At 43.1% G+C, this 19,392-nt stretch overlaps 1 protein-coding gene across 1 annotated transcript in view; it reads left to right on the forward strand.

Moving 5' to 3' along the window:
* The first annotated feature begins 10,846 nt into the window (after positions 1-10,846).
* Positions 10,847-19,392, forward strand: part of LOC106563426 (ephrin type-B receptor 4a-like) — a 69,756-nt gene continuing 61,210 nt past the window's right edge. Inside the window, 1 exon segment of the mRNA XM_045690068.1 lies at positions 10,847-11,849. Within this exon segment, the coding sequence (XP_045546024.1) occupies positions 11,771-11,849 (79 nt within the window). The 5' untranslated portion in view covers positions 10,847-11,770.

Consider the following 19,392-nt stretch of genomic DNA (forward strand, 5'->3'; position numbering starts at 1 on the left):
CAAGAGATAACAATATCAAGCAAACTAATATGTTTCATTTCAGTGAATTGCTTGTTGTAAATGAGCTATAAAAACAATACAATAATTAAAATAAGCTTTCTGAAAAAAAGCAGTGTCATGGCACCTTTTTGGGGAGGGGGGTTGAAGATGATTCCATGTTGTTATTTGGTACCAAGCCAGGAACCATGCAGGTTGGTCCTCAGCCTGGGAAGACGAAAAACACATTTGGACTCTAGGGGGTGCTCAAATGTCATTTTTGTGGGAACTTCTCTGCAGTCTTCAGTTCACCTACTGCAGGCTGTTATTTTCTCCAGTTCACCTACTGCAGGCTCTTATTTTCTCCAGTTTAACCTACTGCAGGCTCTTATTTTCTCCAGTTTAACCTACTGCAGGCTCTTATTTTCTCCAGTTTAACCTACTGCAGGCTCTTATTTTCTCCAGTGTCACCTACTGCAGGCTCTTATTTTCTCCAGTTTAACCTACTGCAGGCTCTTATTTTCTCCAGTGTCACCTACTGCAGGCTCTTATTTTCTCCAGTTTAACCTACTGCAGGCTCTTATTTTCTCCAGTTTCACCTACTGCAGGCTCTTATTTTCTCCAGTGTCACCTACTGCAGGCTCTTATTTTCTCCAGTTTAACCTACTGCAGGCTCTTATTTTCTCCAGTTTAACCTACTGCAGGCTCTTATTTTCTCCAGTTTAACCTACTGCAGGCTCTTATTTTCTCCAGTGTCACCTACTGCAGGCTCTTATTTTCTCCAGTTTAACCTACTGCAGGCTCTTATTTTCTCCAGTTTAACCTACTGCAGGCTCTTATTTTCTCCAGTTTAACCTACTGCAGGCTCTTATTTTCTCCAGTGTCACCTACTGCAGGCTCTTATTTTCTCCAGTTTAACCTACTGCAGGCTCTTATTTTCTCCAGTGTACCTACTGCAGGTTCTTATTTTCTCCAGTTTAACCTACAGCAGGCTCTTATTTTCTCCAGTTTCACCTACTGCAGGCTCTTATTTTCTCCAGTTTCACCTACTGCAGGCTCTTATTTTCTCCAGTTTAACCTACTGCAGGCTCTTATTTTCTCCAGTTTTACCTACTGCAGGCTCTTGTTTTCTCCAGTTTCACCTACTGCAGGCTCTTATTTTCTCCAGTTTCAACTACTGCAGGCTCTTATTTTCTCCAGTTAAACCTACTGCAGGCTCTTACGTTCTCCAGTTTAACCTACTGCAGGCTGTTATTTTCTCCAGGTTAACCTACTGCAGGCTCTTATTTTCTCCAGTTAACCTACTGCAGGCCCTTATTTTCTCCAGTTTAACCTACTGCAGGCTCTTATTTTCTCCAGTTTAACCTACTGCAGGCTCTTATTTTCTCCAGTTTAACCTACCGCAGGCTCTTATTTTCTCCAGTGTCACCTACTGCAGGCTCTTATTTTCTCCAGTTTAACCTACTGCAAGCTCTTATTTTCTCCAGTTTAACCTACTGCAGGCTCTTATTTTCTCCAGTTTAACCTACTGCAGGCTCTTATTTTCTCCAGTGTCACCTACTGCAGGCTCTTATTTTCTCCAGTTTAACCTACTGCAGGCTCTTATTTTCTCCAGTTTAACCTACTGCAGGCTCTTATTTTCTCCAGTTAACCTACTGCAGGCCCTTATTTTCTCCAGTTTAACCTACTGCAGGCTCTTATTTTCTCCAGTTTAACCTACTGCAGGCTCTTATTTTCTCCAGTTTAACCTACTGCAGGCTCTTATTTTCTCCAGTTTAACCTACCGCAGGCTCTTATTTTCTCCAGTTTAACCTACTGCAGGCTCTTATTTTCTCCAGTTTAATCTACTGCAGGCTCTTATTTTCTCCAGTTTAACCTACTGCAGGCTCTTATTTTCTCCAGTTTAACCTACTGCAGGCTCTTATTTTCTCCAGGTTAACCTACTGCAGGCTCTTATTTTCTCCAGTTAACCTACTGCAGGCCCTTATTTTCTCCAGTTTAACCTACTGCAGGCTCTTATTTTCTCCAGTTTAACCTACTGCAGGCTCTTATTTTCTCCAGTTTAACCTACCGCAGGCTCTTATTTTCTCCAGTGTCACCTACTGCAGGCTCTTATTTTCTCCAGTTTAACCTACTGCAAGCTCTTATTTTCTCCAGTTAACCTACTGCAGGCTCTTATTTTCTCCAGTTTAACCTACTGCAGGCTCTTATTTTCTCCAGTGTCACCTACTGCAGGCTCTTATTTTCTCCAGTTTAACCTACTGCAGGCTCTTATTTTCTCCAGTTTAACCTACTGCAGGCTCTTATTTTCTCCAGTTTAACCTACTGCAGGCTCTTATTTTCTCCAGTGTCACCTACTGCAGGCTCTTATTTTCTCCAGTTTAACCTACTGCAGGCTCTTATTTTCTCCAGTGTCACCTACTGCAGGCTCTTATTTTCTCCAGTTTAACCTACTGCAGGCTCTTATTTTCTCCAGTTTCACCTACTGCAGGCTCTTATTTTCTCCAGTGTCACCTACTGCAGGCTCTTATTTTCTCCAGTTTAACCTACTGCAGGCTCTTATTTTCTCCAGTTTAACCTACTGCAGGCTCTTATTTTCTCCAGTTTAACCTACTGCAGGCTCTTATTTTCTCCAGTCTCACCTACTGCAGGCTCTTATTTTCTCCAGTTTAACCTACTGCAGGCTCTTATTTTCTCCACTTTCACCTACTGCAGGCTCTTATTTTCTCCAGTTTAACCTACTGCAGGCTCTTATTTTCTCCAGTTTAACCTACTGCAGGCTCTTATTTTCTCCAGTGTCACCTACTGCAGGCTCTTATTTTCTCCAGTTTAACCTACTGCAGGCTCTTATTTTCTCCAGTTTCACCTACTGCAGGCTCTTATTTTCTCCAGTGCCACCTACTGCAGGCTCTTATTTTCTCCAGTTTAACCTACTGCAGGCTCTTATTTTCTCCAGTTTAACCTACTGCAGGCTCTTATTTTCTCCAGTTTAACCTACTGCAGGCTCACATATTTGTTCCTTTTTCCTTTTGCTTGTGGTGTTTTCGTGTGTTTCTTTCCCAAATTAATTGATCTCCTTTTTTCTATCTCTCTGTGTCCCCCACCTTGCTGACACTCAGGGGAGTTCAAGACCCACCCTTATCCCGTTAGGAAATCACACAACACAGATGCTTCCTCTGTGTGTGTGTGTGTGTGTGTGTGTGTGTGTGTGTGTGTGTGTGTGTGTGTGTGTGTGTGTGTGTGTGTGTGTGTGTGTGTGTGTGTGTGTGTGTGTGTGTGTGTGTGTGTGTGTGTGTGTGTGTGTGCGTTGTGTGTTCAGTGAAGCCAGAACACATGGCACTGCATTGTGTGAGAGGATGAGGTGAACCCCCCCACCTCCTTACATTGTAAAGCACTTTGAGCTGGAAAATCACTATTCAACAAGTCCTTTACGTGTGTGTGGCCTGTGTGTGTGGATTTTTGTGGAGTGTGTGTGAATCTGTGTGGCCTCTGTGTGGCCTATGTGTGTGGCCTATGTATGTGACCTATATGTGTGGATTTGTGTGTGGCCTATGTATGTGGAAGTGTGTGGCCTATGTGTGTGGATGTGTGTGTGGCCTGTGTGTGGATATGTGTGGCCTGTGTGTGTGGCCTGTCTAGCTGCTGGTATGTGCTTGGTGTGACTAATCACTCCATATTGGCTCCCCTAGTGTGATTAGGATCAATATTATGAATATTCTATATCTCACTACAGATCTACACCAAGCACAATCACTTGCAATCACTTGCAAAAAAATGTTTCTTCACATTTAACAGTCTTTTAGTTGGCCATTTTCAACTTCTGTAGCGAATTCTAGGTATTCAGCTTCTTTGTGTGTGTGTGTGTGTGTGTGTGTGTGTGTGTGTGTGTGTGTGTGTGTGTGTGTGTGTGTGTGTGTGTGTGTGTGTGTGTGTGTGTGTGTGTGTGTGAATGCTCTGGCAGGGCCCTTCACCTGCGCTCTGTGCTGATGATGTTCCACCCCACCCTCATGGTGTACAGCCTTTGTCTCATCCACATGTTCCTCACTGTGGTTCAGCACTTCAGGTCACAACAATAGTATTCCATTACTGTTTCATTTATGAGCACATTATACCGTCAGAACTGGGTCAGCTCCTCATAGGGTTGGTTAGCGCAATGAGATTTGAAATCCCAGGACTACGGATGGATATCTCTGTTAAAGGGATGGATTTCTCTGTTAAATGGATGGATATCTCTGTTAAAGGGATGGGACTACATAAGAATTTACAATAATACTACCATTATCATATGTATTAACAGTAATACCTGGGTTTCCTTTTTATGTACTGTTGGGGGTAGTGGAGGACCAGGGTTACAATATAAATATGTACTGTTGGGGGTTGTGGAGGACCAGGGTTACAATATAAATATGTACTGTTGGAGGTAGTGGAGGACCAGGGTTACAATATAAATATGTACTGTTGGGGGTTGTGGAGGACCAGGGTTACAATATAAATATGTACTGTTGGGGGTTGTGGAGGACCAGGGTTACAATATAAATATGTACTGTTGGTGGTAGTGGAGGACCAGGGTTACAATATAAATATGTACTGTTGGGGGTAGTGGAGGACCAGGGTTACAATATAAATATGTACTGTTGGGGGTAGTGGAGGACCAGGGTTACAATATAAATATGTACTGTTGGGGGTAGTGGAGGACCAGGGTTACAATATAAATATGTACTGTTGGGGGTTGTGGAGGACCAGGGTTACAATATAAATATGTACTGTTGGGGGTAGTGGAGGACCAGGGTTACAATATAAATATGTACTGTTGGGGGTAGTGGAGGACCAGGGTTACAATATAAATATGTACTGTTGGGGGTTGTGGAGGACCAGGGTTACAATATAAATATGTACTGTTGGGGGTTGTGGAGGACCAGGGTTACAATATAAATATGTACTGTTGGGGGTAGTGGAGGACCAGGGTTACAATATAAATATGTACTGTTGGGGGTTGTGGAGGCCCAGGGTGGGGAAACACTGCTTTAGTTACTAGCTGTATGGATAGGGTGTCACAAGGATATGGGGTAAAGTGTAGGGTTAACAGACACATACTAGAGGTAAGAGGCAGAACTGGTCTGTGTTTGGTAACATTGTTACATCCATCTCAAACAAACACACACACACACACACACACACACACACACACACACACACACACACACACACACACACACACACACACACACACATTTGGCGGTGTTAGGATATATGGGTGTTTGGATTGGGGTGGGCTGTTTTACGATGGGTGGGGCTAAAGGTTTGCAGGGAGGGGTTGTAGTGAAGGGGGGTGGGGTGTGTTTATGTTATGTTGGGATGGGATGGGATGGGGGTAGAACCTGGTATGGCAGCACAGTGTGTGTCGTATTGTCTGCAAGACTCAGAGGGTCTGGTTCTGTTCCATTGACTTATGGCTGTGTTCTGCTGAAAGTCTCCCTGCTTGCCAAACACGAAAACATGAGCCATGAAAGCACCCCTTTCACAGCTCTCTCACCTCTCTCTCCTCTCCCTTCCTTCTCCTCTCCCCTCTCTCTCACCTCTCTCTCCCTCTCCCCTCCCCCTCTCCCCTCTCTCTCCCCTCTCTCCCCTCCATATCTGCTACCTCCCTCTCCCCTTCCCCTCACACACAAACACACTCTCTCTCTGTGTCCTTCATGTCCTTCTCTTCTCCCCCTCCTCTACCTGACACGCACACTCTCTCTTCCTGTATCCTCTGTGTCCTTCTCCTCTCCCCCTCCTCTACCTGACACGCTCACTCTCTCTTCCTGTATCCTCTGTGTCCTTCTCCTGTCCCCCTCCTCTACCTGACACGCTCACTCTCTCTTCCTGTATCCTCTGTGTCCTTCTCCTCTCCCCCTCCTCTACCTGACACGCTCACTCTCTCTTCCTGTATCCTCTGTGTCCTTCTCCTCTCCCCCTCCTCTACCTGACACGCTCACTCTCTCTTCCTGTATCCTCTGTGTCCTTCTCCTCTCCCCCTCCTCTACCTGACACGCTCACTCTCTCTTCCTGTATCCTCTGTGTCCTTCTCCTCTCCCCCTCCTATCCCTCTCTCTTTGCGTAATGAACTATTTTGTGTCTGCGTTATTATTTTAATCATGCATTCCACAGCACAATTTACTACCCTCCCCACACCTTTCTACCCTCCCTGGTCACCATGGCAATGCCATATTTTCAAGTTATTTCCATTTTGATATCCCAATTACAGATGTGATCATGGTGGGAAGAGAGGGGCTGAGAAGGATTGCAGCTGATTGCATTGGGGGGAATTACGGAGACTGTGCCGTTATAAATTAGTCATCAATATTATGGATGGGAAGACTGTTATGGATGGTCTTGTGTGGTGCACTTGGTAGAGCATTGCACTTGCAATGCTGAGGTTGTGGGTTCTAGTCCCATGTGGGACCAGTATGAAAATGTATGCACATGCTACTTTAAGTCGCTTTGCATAAGAGCGTCTGGTAAATGACTTAAATATTGGGATGAGTATCAGAAGCAGAGGGATATCTGAAAGTAGGTATGAACCTTTGGTCATTGCTACCTCACACCTGCTCCACTGTCAGGGGCTAGATGGATGATGGAAGTGTTTTGGCCCGGACATAACAGTAGCATCAAATGCCCTGAAGCCATGGTAGAACACTAGCTGCTTGATGGCCTTCCCTCTCCATTCACACCACACATGGACTGACGTTGAACCACAGCAGACTTCACACCTCTGTGGCACTGTGCCAGTCTCAGCTCTTCCCGATGTGTCTTTCTTTCACTTATTATTGTGGTTTCCTCAGTTCTGACCTCCACCGTGTCAGTCTCACCCCAGAGAGAAAAGTCTCACCCAACACCCTCCGAGCTTTTACCATTATATGCCCGGGAACATGGGGTTTATGGCCCACTATGGATGCAGACCGTCTCTGAGAAACTTGCTCATCCAACCTTATTCCGGCAAACTTCTTCCTTGAATTCACATTAACACAGTGGTAGACAGGGTGTTTTCCTGCTGCTGTTGTGTTGTGGGTCGGCAGAGGGGGGTGTTTTGTTTTTGAAGGGACTCAGTCCAACTTACTCGTGGAAGTTGTAATAGTAGAATGCACAAGGTGACATTTCTATATTGGGAAGTGCATCATCAGTTCCTCTTGTCATGTCAGTCATTGCATACCTTAGAGAGCTATTTATATACTAAACAAAAATATAAACGCAACATGCAACAATTTCAAAGATTTTACTGAGGAAACCAGTCAATTGAAATAAATTCATTAGGCCCTAATCTATGGATTTCGCATGACTGGGAATACAGATATGCATCTGTTGGTCCAAAAAAAGTAGGCGCATGGATCAGAAACAGTCAGTATCTGGTGTGACCACCATTTACCTCGTGCAGCACGACACATCTCCTTCCCATAGAGTTGATCAGACTGTTGATTGTGGCCTGTGGAATGTTGTCTCACTCCTCTTCAATGGCTGTGTGAAGTTGCAGGATATTCGTAGGAACTGGACCACACTGTTGTACACATCAATTCAGAGCATCCCAAACATTCTCAATGAGTGACATGTCTGGTGAGTATGCAGGCCATGGATATTTTCAGCTTCCAGGAATTGTGTACAGATCCTTGCAACATGGGGCCGTGCATTATCATGATTTTGTTTTATTTAACCCTTATTTTACCAGGTAAGTTGACTGAGAACACATTCTCATTTACAGCAATGACCTGGGGAATAGTTAGAGGGGAGAGGATGAATGAGCCAATTGTAAGCTGGGGATGATTAGGTGACCATTATGGTATGAGGGACAGCTTGGGAATTTAGCCAGGACACCAGGGTTAACACCCCTACTCTTACAATAAGTGCCATGGGATCTTTAATGACCACAGAGAGTCAGAACACCTGTTTAACATCCCATTTGAAAAACAGCACCCTACACTGGGCAATGTCCCCAATCATTGCCCTGGGGTATTGGGATATGTTTTTAGACCAGAGGAAAGGGTGCCTCCTACTGGCCCTCCAACACCACTTCCAGAAGCATCTGGTCTACCATCCAGGGACTGAACATGACCAACCCTGCTTAGCTTCAGAAGCAAGCCAGCAGGTGGGAAGCAAGATGGTATGCTGGCATACCAGCAGCATGAAACATGAGGTGATGACGGCAGATGAATTGCACGACAACGGGCCGAGGGATCTTGTCATGATATATCTGTGCCTTCAGATTGCCATCGATAAAATACAACTGTGTTTGTTGTCCGTAGCTTCTGCCTGCCCATACCATAACCCCACTTCCACCATGGTGCACTCTGTTCACAACGTTGACATCAGCAAACCGCTTGCCCACACGACACCATACAAAACGCCGTTGGAGGCGGCTTATGGCAGAGAAATTAACATTACATTCTGTGGCAACAGCTCTGGTGGACATTCCTGCAGTCAGCATGCCAATTGAATGCTCTCTCAAAACTTGAGACGTCTGTGGCATTGTGTTATGTGACAAAACAGCACATTTTAAAGTGGCTTTTTATTGTCTCCAGGGATGTAAACAAATTTGTGCACAAAATTTGAGAGAAATAATAATTTTGTGCATATTGGAAATGTCCCTTTTTTATTTCATCTCATGAAACATGGGACCAAAACTTTACAAGTGGCATTTATATTTTTGTTCAGTATATCTTGTCAGAAATGTCCAGATCAAAAGTTTTTTTAGCTAGGTTTTTTATCCCATAGATTTTGTAGTAATGTTTGAGTCACTCAAATATCACATGAATACATATTAGACATGGCAAAATGTATAGAATTTCAAGAAAATTTGCTTTAAAGCTGCAACATTTTCTCTGCACCCCATGAAAAAATGTGTAGAATTGCAGGAAATTTGCAATCAAAATGTCTCTCCGCCAACAAGAGTGGTTTGTGTCATGAACAGTGCTTGTGCCCATTGAAGTACTGTAGACGTGGCATGCGCGGGATGTTGGCCAGAGTGAAACTGTTTTGGAACCCCTGTAGTGTCTGAACGAATCGTGCCCAGGAGTGTGTGTCACAGGATACCATGTTCTTACAGCCGTCAGACGGGCCCGGGATTAAAGCCCAGTCAGACCTGACCCCATTAAGCGCATTCCTTTGACCCAGTTTATCCACGGGCCGAGCCTTTTTTTGGGCCACCTTGGACTCAAGAGCACAACTGAGTACGCTTCTCACTGCAACACACAGCTGCCTACACCATCTGCACAATGAGCATAGTAGGTAGAGGCAGGTAGCCTAGCGGTGAGCTGACTAGGTGAATAATCTGTCAATGTGCTCTTGAGCAAGGCACTTAACCCTAATTGCTCATTTATGTCGATCTGGAGAAGTGTCTTCTAAATGACTAAAATGTACGTATGGTTGTGTGCATACCACTCATATTATTTGTTTAGTTATTTAACCAGGCAAGTCAGTTAAGAAAAAATTCTTATTTACAATGAAGGCCGAACCCTAACGACGCTGGGCCAATTGTGCGCGGCCCATGTGACTCCCAATCACAGCCAGTTGTGATACAGCCTCAAATTGAACCAGGGTCTGTAGTGACGCCTCTAGCACTGAGATGCAGCGCCTTAGACCACTGCGCCACTCGGGGGCCCATTCGTGACATATAAGTGTTTCGGGCAAAGTACAAAGTACAGAGCAAATAGCTCAATTCAACACCATGGCTTATAATTCCTTTATTATACACAGTCGATTTATAAGATTATTATCACATTTAGCAAGGTACATTAACTTACATTACAGCAGTTTTAACTCACCTAATGTCTCAAGAGGAAATGCCTGAGAGATATGAGCATGTTAAGTAGTCTATGTGTGGTGTGAAAACATTTGTAGAACATTACAAACCATGAAGAAATGAATAAAAAATAACTTAGATAGAACACCGGAAATGTCCGTTGTGTGACCTGCAGACCAATTCCATAATAAAGGCCAATCATAGTATAGCAAATGTGTATCATAATAAGCGTTGTTTATACTTTCAGACACATAGTTTAGACCTAATTAATTCTCAATCTTTCTAGTTCTCAGCCTGCACTGGCAGTCTTTCGCTGCTACTAATTGTTTTCCACCATGGGTCTTCCAGATCATTTACATAAGAAAAGGACCAACCGCTCCATAACTTTAATGAAGTCACTGCCGAGGAAATAACAGGCCAATCCACAAAGCTGCTTCCTGCGACTCTGCATGGAGATAGGGCATTTGCATGGGAATGATATGAAACCAACATCAGCCAGGTTTCTTTTCCATTGATATTGTTGTAGACGGTATTTTTTATTTAACTAGGCAAGTCATTTAAGAACATATTCTTATTTACAGTGACGGCCTACCCCGGCCAAACCCTAACGACGCTGGGCCAATTGTGCGCCGCCGTATGGCACTCCCGGTGAGGGCTGGTTGTGATACAGCCTGGAATCGAACCAGGGTCTGTAGTGACGCCTCTAGCACTGAGATGCAGCGTCTTAGACCGCTGCGCCACTCGGGAGGCCGAGGATTTATTGTATGCTTACAGAGCAGACTGGAATGAAACTAAATATCATAAAAGAGAACACTGTAAAAGTGTATCAAAAACCTGTTGGGTGTTTCAATGTGTGTATCATGAATGAAACATGATAACTCTCTGGTATGAACAATATCACTCCCGGCACTTAGGCTAGCGAAGCTCGCAACAACGAAAAGGAAGTAACAGCTCTCCCTTCTTACGCACACAACTGCAAAAAAACTCACATAAATGGGGTCCGGTGAATGCGTTGATTTTCCTATTCTTTTGACTTACAGCTCGAATTGACCTATGGTTGGCCGAAACGATGTGCGCGGAGGCGGGACGTAAGCAGTCAGAGTAGTTAGTGCTATTCGGCTCTGAATGTGTTGAAACATCCCTAGTGAGAGCTTACTGAGTGGACGGGGATAAGTGCACAACTTTTTGTTTCTACTTTCTTTTTCTTGAGAGTGATTTCTCGTTCAATTTTTCTTTCAGCTCTGTAATTTGTAAATCGTTGTACATCATTGGGAACAGCCCAAAGACAAGGGCAGAGACACGCAGTTGTTCCCGACCAGCTATCCACTTAATTTTTGGGGAGGAATTTACAGAAATATTAATACAATTCTGGATCTGGTCGTTTGTAAAGAAAGTAGACTACCGAAACGAACAGAACACAGCAGTAACATGGTTTTCATTCATCTTGACAATTGAGTTTTTTGCAAGTGCCTTGACTGCAGACATCGAATTGAGAGGAGATTTGGGAGAAGTCGTCGAGGGTTCATGGACAAAGAGTGGAAAGAATACAGCCAATGATACGATACATTTAATCTACATGCGTCCGCTTTCTTGAATGTGACAGTGGGGACATAGGACAAGATCATAGGACAACTCCGCTATATAATTGTATAGCCACTATATGCAATATGCTCTAGTGCTATAAAGGAAAGTTTTTCCTAGTATGAAAGTTAATATTTTATTGACTATTCTAGATTTTTTTTAAAACGTTTTTTTTTTTTAATCGATTTATTTCATGAGACATTGACTTCCCACCGTCCGTCAGTCAAAGCGAGGTTTTCCTTGTAATATTGTGACCACATTTTGTTTCCCTCATTCCCCAGTGAAACTGGTGTTTGAACTGCTGTCCGTGGCAGATGTGGTCAGTGTTGCGGCCAATGGGTACACGGCCCAGCTGACCGTGCCAGTAAATCACCACTTTAACCTTTTTGACACACACAACCGAAGGAGTTCGTTTATATTACGGATATTCTGGATGCCATTATGGAGTTCATATCCAGTCGCATTGCCCCACTTTGGCTGGTCCTGCTGGAGTGTTTGCTTCTGTCGACAGCAGAGGAAGGTAGGTCGGGTGGTTCATATTACCTCCTCTACAACGTTCTCAATTAAAAGGCTGTTTCATGTACTGTCGCCATGCTTATTGTCGACGAAAAATGTACTGTGGCGTTATTAGGCCACCTAATAGCTTATTAAAAATATGATTTAGTCCTATTTTGCCTTCAACTTCAGGTTGTTGTTACATTGTAACAACTGCACTGGTACGTTGTAACAGCCGCACGTGCTTGTTACAATGTGACATGCTAGTTGTAAATCATCATGATGGTTAATCAATCCTACACCTACGTTTTTACTGTGTCATATTTTTATCTGTATGAAGAATCATAAGCCTCCACTATATAACTATTGCAATTAAACTCTGAGTGAGACTTCACCATTAATGAAGATTCACTTTTCACTTGTTGCATGTATCTTTTTGTTTATATATATATATATATATACTGCTCAAAAAAATAAAGGAAACACTTAAACAACACAATGTAACTCCAAGTCAATCACACTTCTGTGAAATCAAACTGTCCACTTAGGAAGCAACACGATTGACAATAAATTTCACATGCTGTTGTGCAAATGGAATAGACAACAGGTGGAAATTATAGGCAATTAGCAAGACACCCCAATAAAGGAGTGGTTCTGCAGGTGGTAACCACAGACCACTTCTCAGTTCCTATGCTTCCTGGCTGATGTTTTGGTCACTTTTGAATGCTGGAGGTGCTTTCACTCTAGTGGTAGCATGAGACGGAGTCTACAACCCACACAAGTGGCTCAGGTAGTGCAGCTCATCCAGGATGGCACATCAATGCGAGCTGTGGCAAGAAGGTTTGCTGTGTCTGTCAGCGTAGTGTCCAGAGCATAGAGGCGCTACCAGGAGACAGGCCAGTACATCAGAAGACGTGGAGGAGGCCATAGGAGGGCAACAACCCAGCAGCAGGACCACTACCTCCGCCTTTGTGCAAGGAGGAGCAGGAGAAGCACTGCCAGAGCCCTGCAAAATGACCTCCAGCAGGCCACAAATGTGCAGAAACAGACTCCATGAGGGTGGTATGAGGGCCCGACGTCCACAGGTGGGGGTTGTGCTTACAGCCCAACATCGTGCAGGACGTTTGGCATTTGCCAGAGAACACCAAGATTGGCAAATTCGCCACTGGCGCCCTGTGCTCTTCACAGATGAAAGCAGGTTCACACTGAGCACGTGACAGACGTGACAGAGTCTGGAGACGCCGTGGAGAACGTTCTGCTGCCTGCAACATCCTCCAGCATGACCGGTTTGGCGGTGGGTCAGTCATGGTGTGGGGTGGCATTTCTTTGGGGGGCCGCACAGCCCTCCATGTGCTCGCCAGAGGTAGCCTGACTGCCATTAGGTACCGAGATGAGATCCTCAGACCCCTTGTGAGACCATATGCTGGTGCGGTTGGCCCTGGGTTCCTCCTAATGCAAGACAATGCTAGACCTCATGTGGCTGGAGTGTGTCAGCAGTTCCTGCAAGAGGAAGGCATTGATGCTATGGACTGGCCCGCCCGTTCCCCAGACCTGAATCCAATTGAGCACATCTGGGACATCATGTCTCGCTCCATCCACCAACGCCACGTTGCACCACAGACTGTCCAGGAGTTGGCAGATGCTTTAGTCCAGGTCTGGGAGGAGATCCCTCAGGAGACCATCCGCCACCTCATCAGGAGCATGCCCAGGCGTTGTAGGGAGGTCATACAGGCACGTGGAGGCCACACACACTACTGAGCCTCATTTTGACTTGTTTTAAGGACATTACATCAAAGTTGGATCAGCCTGTAGTGTGGTTTTCCACTTTAATTTTGAGTGTGACTCCAAATCCAGACCTCCATGGGTTGATAAATTGGATTTCCATTGATTATTTTTGTGTGATTTTGTTGTCAGCACATTCAACTATGTAAAGAAAAAAGTATTTAATAAGATTATTTCTTTCATTCAGATCTAGGATGTGTTGTGTAAGTGTTCCCTTTATTTTTTTGAGCAGTATATATACAGTACACACTACCAATCAAACGTTTTAGAACACCTACTCATTCAAGGGTTTGTCTTTATTTGTACTATTTTCTACATTGTAGAATAATAGTGAAGACATTAAAACTATGAAATAACACATATGGAATAATGTAGTAACCAAAAAAGTGTTAAACAAATCAAAATATATTTGAGATTTGAGATTCTTCAAAGTAGGCAACCATTGCCATGATGACAGCTTGCACACTCTTGACATTCTCTCAACCAGCTTCATGAGGTAGTCACCTGGAATGCATTTCAATTAACAAGTGTGCCTTGTTAAAAGTTAATTTGTGGAATTTCTTTCCTTAATGAGTTTGAGCAAATCACTTGTGTTGTGACAAGGTAGGGGTGGTATACAAAAGATAGTCATGAAGTCATGAAGGTCAGTCAATACGGAACATTTTTATAACTTTGAAAGCTTCTTCAAGTGCAGTCGCAAAAACGATCAAGTCCTATGATGAAACTGTCTCTCATGAGGACCGCCACAGGAAAGGAAGACCCAGAGTTACCGCTGCTGCAGAGGATAAGTTCATTAGAGTTACCAGCCTCAGAAATTGCAGATGGGTTGGGGGTGCTTTGCTGGTGACACTGTCGATGATTTATTTAGAATTCAAAGCACGCTTAACCAGCATGACTACCACAGCATCCTGCAGCGATACACCATCCCATCTGGTTTGCGCTTAGTGGGACTATCAATTGTTTTTCAACAGAACAATGACCAAACACACCTCCACGCTGTGTAAGTGCTATTTTACCAAGAAGGAGAGTGATGGAGTGCTGCATCAGATGACCTGGCCTCCACAATCACCCGACCTCAACCCAATTGGCATGGTTTGGGATAAGTTGGACCGCAGAGTGAAGGAAAAGCAGACAGCACGTGCTCAGCCAATGTGGGAACTCCTTCAAAACTGTTGGAAAAGCATTCCAGGAGAAGCTGGTTGAGAGAATGTGTGCAAGCAGTCATCACGGCAAATGGTGGCTACTTTGAAGAATCTCAAATCGAAACCATATTTTGATTTGTTTAACACTTTTTTGGTTACTACATTATTCCATATGTGTTATTTCATAGTTTTGATGTCATCACTATTATTCTACAATGTAGAAAATAGTAAAAATAAAGAAAATCCATTGTATGAGTAGGTGTGTCCAAACTTTTGACTGGTACTGGAAATATTGTAACGCGTGTCGTAAGGATTGGACCAAGGTGCAGCGGGAACGTGTATACTCATCTTCTTTAATTGGTAAAAAGAAGGAAAAAACAAACAAAACACGTATACAAACACAACGAACGACACTAACAGTCCTGTCATGTGCTGTGCTCAGACACTAAACAAGGAGACAACTACCCACAAATCCCATGACAAAAACACCCCTCTTAAATAAGACCTTCAATTAGAAGCAATGAAGAGCAGCTGCTTCCAATTGAAGGTCAACCCCATCAACTAAACATAGAAATAGAAAGACTAGACTAGAACATAGAAATATACTAACATAGAACATTAACCAAAACCCCGGAACACTCTAAACAAACACCCCTCTACATAAATACAAAGCCCAACAAACCCCGAACCACATAAAACAAACACCCCCTGCCACGTCCTGACCAAACTACAATAACAAATAACCCCTTTACTGGTCAGAACGTGACAAATATATATTTATGTCTATACAGTTGAAGTCGGAAGTTTACACACACTTAATTTGGAGTCATTAAAACTGTTTTTTCAAGCCCTCCATTAATTTCTTGTTAACAAACTATAGTTTTGGCAAGTCGGTTAGGACATCTACTTTGTGCATGACACAAGTAATTGTTCCAACAATTGTTTACAGACAGATTATTTCACTTATAATTCACTGTATCACAATTCCAGTGGGTCAGAATTTTACATACACTAAGTTGACTGTGCCTTTAAACAGCTTGGAAAATTCCAGAAAATGATGTCATGGCTTTAGAAGCTTCTGATAGGCTAATTGACATCATTTGAGTCAATTGGAGGTGTACCTGTGGATCTATTTCAAGGCCTACCTTCAAACTCAGTGCCTCTTTGCTTGACATAATGGGAAAATCAAAAGAAATCAGCCAAGACCTCAGAAAAAAATGGTATACCTCCACAAGATTGGTTCATCCTCGGGAGCAATTTCCAAACGCCTGAAGGTACCACGTTCATCAGTACAAACAATAGCACATAAGTATAAACACCATGGGACCATGCAGCCGTCATACCGCTCAGGAAGGAGACGCGTTCTGTCTCCTAGAGATGAACATGCTTTGGTGCGAGAAGTGAAAATCAATCCCAGAATAACATCAAAGGACCTTGTGAAGATGCTGGAGGAAACAGGTACAAACGTATCTATATCCACAGTAAAACAAGTCCTATATCGACATAACCTGAAAGGCCGCTCAGCAAGGAAGAAGCCACTGCTCCAAAACCGCCATAAAAAGCCAGACTACGGTTTGCAACTGCACATGTGGACAAAGATTGTACTTTTTGGCGAAATGTCCTCTGGTCTGATGAAACAAAAATAGAACTGTTTGGCCATAATGACCATCGTAATGTTTGGAGGAAAAAGGGGGAGGCTTACAAGCTGAAGAAAACCATCCCAACTGTGAAGCACAGGGGTGGCAGCATCATGTTGTGGGGGTGCTTTGCTGCAGGAGGGACTGGTGCACTTCACAAAATAGATGTCATCATGTGGGAGGAAAATTAGGTGCATATATTGAAGCAACATCTCAAGACATCAGTCAGGAAGTTAAAGCTTGGTTGCAAATGGGTCTTCCAAATGGACAATGACCCCAAGCATACTTCCAATTTGTGGCAAAATGGCTTAAGGACAACAAAGTCAAGGTATTGGAGTGGCCATCACAAAGCCCTGACCTCAATCCTATAGAAAATGTGTGGTCAGAACTGAAAAAGTGTGTGTGAGCAAGGAGGCCTACAAACCTGACTCCGTTACACCAGCTCTGTCAGGAGGAATGGGCCAAAATTCACCCAACTTATTGTGGAAGGCTACCCAAAACGTTTGACCCAAGTTAAACAATTTAAAGGCAACGCTACCAAATGCTAATCGAATGTATGTAAACTTCTGACCCACTGGGAATGTGATGAAAGAAATAAAAGCTGAAATAAATAATTCTCTCTACTATTATTCTGACATTTCACGTTCTTAAAATAAACTGGTGATCCTAACTGACCTAAGACAGGGAATTTTTATTAGGATTAAATGTCAGGAATTGTGAAAAACGGAGTTTAAATGTATGTGGCTAAAGTGTATGTAAACTTCCAACTTCAACTGTTTATACACTACCGTTCAAAAGTTCGAGGTCATTTAGAAATGTGCTTGATTTTGAAAGAAAAGCAAAGTTTTTGTCCATTAAAATAACATCAAATTGATCAGAAATACATTGTAGACATTGTTAATATTGTAAATTACTATTGTAGCTGGAAACAGCTGTATTCTTATGGCGTACAGAGGCCCATTATCAGCAACCATCACTCCTGTGTTCCAATGGCACGTTGTGTTAGCTAATCCAAGTTTATAATTTGAAAGACTAATTGATCATTAGAAAACCCTTTTGCAATTATGTTAGCACAGCTGAAAACTGTTGTCCTGTTTAAAGAAGCAATAAAACTGTTCTGAGAAATGAAGGCTATTCCACGTTCTATGAGATCTTCAGTTTCTTGGCAATTTCTCGCATGGAATAGCCTTCATTTCTCAAATCAAGAATAGACTGACGAGTTTCAGAAGAATGTTCTTTGTTTCTGTCCATTTTGAGCCTGTAATCGAACCCACAAATTCTGATGCTCCAGATACTCAACTAGTCTAAAGAAGGCCAGTTTTATTGCTTCTTTAATCAGGACAACAGTTTTCAGCTGTGCTAACATAATTGCAAAAGGGTTTTCTAATGATCAATTAGCCTTTTAAAATGATAACGTTGGATTAGTTAACACAACATGTCATTGGAACACAGGAGTGATGGTTGCTGATAATGGGCCTCTGTACGCCTATGTAGATAATCCATAAAAAATCAGCAGTTTCCAGCTACAATAGTCATTTACAACATTAACAATGTCTACACTGTATTTCTGATCAATTTGATGTTATTTGAATGGTCCAAAAATGTGCTTTTCTTTCAAAAACAATAACATTTCTAAGTGACCCCAAACTTTTGAATGGTAGTGTGTGTATATCTTTATGTTTATATATATTTGTATGTCTATTAAAAACAGTCCAAGACAACATACCTACATGGATTCATTAAAGATAGAGAGGTGATAATGAATTAGGTGTGTGTGTGTGTGTGTGTGTGTGTGTGTGTGTGTGTGTGTGTGTGTGTGTGTGTGTGTGTGTGTGTGTGTGTGTGTGTGTGTGTGTGTGTGTGTGGTTGTGTGTGCATATTGTTGAATTTGTACTTGTCTATGTGTGTGGGAGCATGTGCGTTTTGGAACGTTGACCCCGCCAGTCCAGAGCCTGTATATATGCACCCTGCCCAGTTCTGTGGTGTTCCACTACCAATCAATCCTGAACGGCATGGCTCCGATTAGTTCCACATTGCATGCTGAAATGGAGACACCTGGTCCCTTCTATCTACAAACAATTAACATGGTGCTGTTTGACAGGCATGAATAACACCCGAGCACGGCTATGGCATTACAGGAGACTTGAAGGGATTAGTTTGGTATGCCTACTACAAGGTCACTAATTAGACACAGTAACGCCAAAATCAATTCATGATTATGTTTCATTTTTTTATTTCAGTTCAGGTCATTTTAGAGGTCTTGTTGTCCCCTGCCTCAATAAGTATTTGAACTATTACGATTCACACTGCATCCTAGCCCACAACGATACTCTGTAGGCTTGCTTCACTTACCATTGAGAATAGTTTTGAGGATCTAGGCCTAGACTGTAGCGTTTTCCTGTAGAAAACCCACCTCCAACATCTGTTCTCTACTTTCCTTCTTGACTCACAACAGAAGGAGCAGAAAGAGAATCAGTGAGCTGGGAGTTAGGCTAATCTATTGAATGTGACCTCTTTCCCTTAACTGTGTTAGGTTTTGAACAAACAGGGTAAAAACTCAAACGGATGACTAGAAAAAGCTCAAACCAAGTTTATTCAACACACTGGGTGCCTCACCTGCAAGCACAACATATAAGTCACACTAGCACATATTTATACTTTCCAACTATTTTTTATTTTAACCTTTACTTAAATAGTGACAGCCTACCCTGGCCAAACCCTAACCCAATTGTGCACCGCCATATGGGAATCCCAATCACAGCAGGATGTGATACAGCCTGGAATCAAACCAGGGTCTGTAGTGACGCCTCTAACACTGAGATGCAGTGCCTTAGACCACTGTGCCACTTGGGACTAGGCGGAGTCTTCTCCTTGCATGTCTAAGATAAACAATCCTTCTCTGTTGCTAGGCAGAAACTCAGTTGGTTCCTCTTACTGGTATTGTCATGGCCCTGCTTAAGTCTAGGATCCTCATGGGCATGGAAGTGTGTGTGTATGGGACATGACT

The sequence above is a fragment of the Salmo salar genome, chromosome ssa11, assembly GCF_905237065.1.
Source record: "Salmo salar chromosome ssa11, Ssal_v3.1, whole genome shotgun sequence".
Classification (NCBI taxonomy): domain Eukaryota; kingdom Metazoa; phylum Chordata; class Actinopteri; order Salmoniformes; family Salmonidae; genus Salmo; species Salmo salar.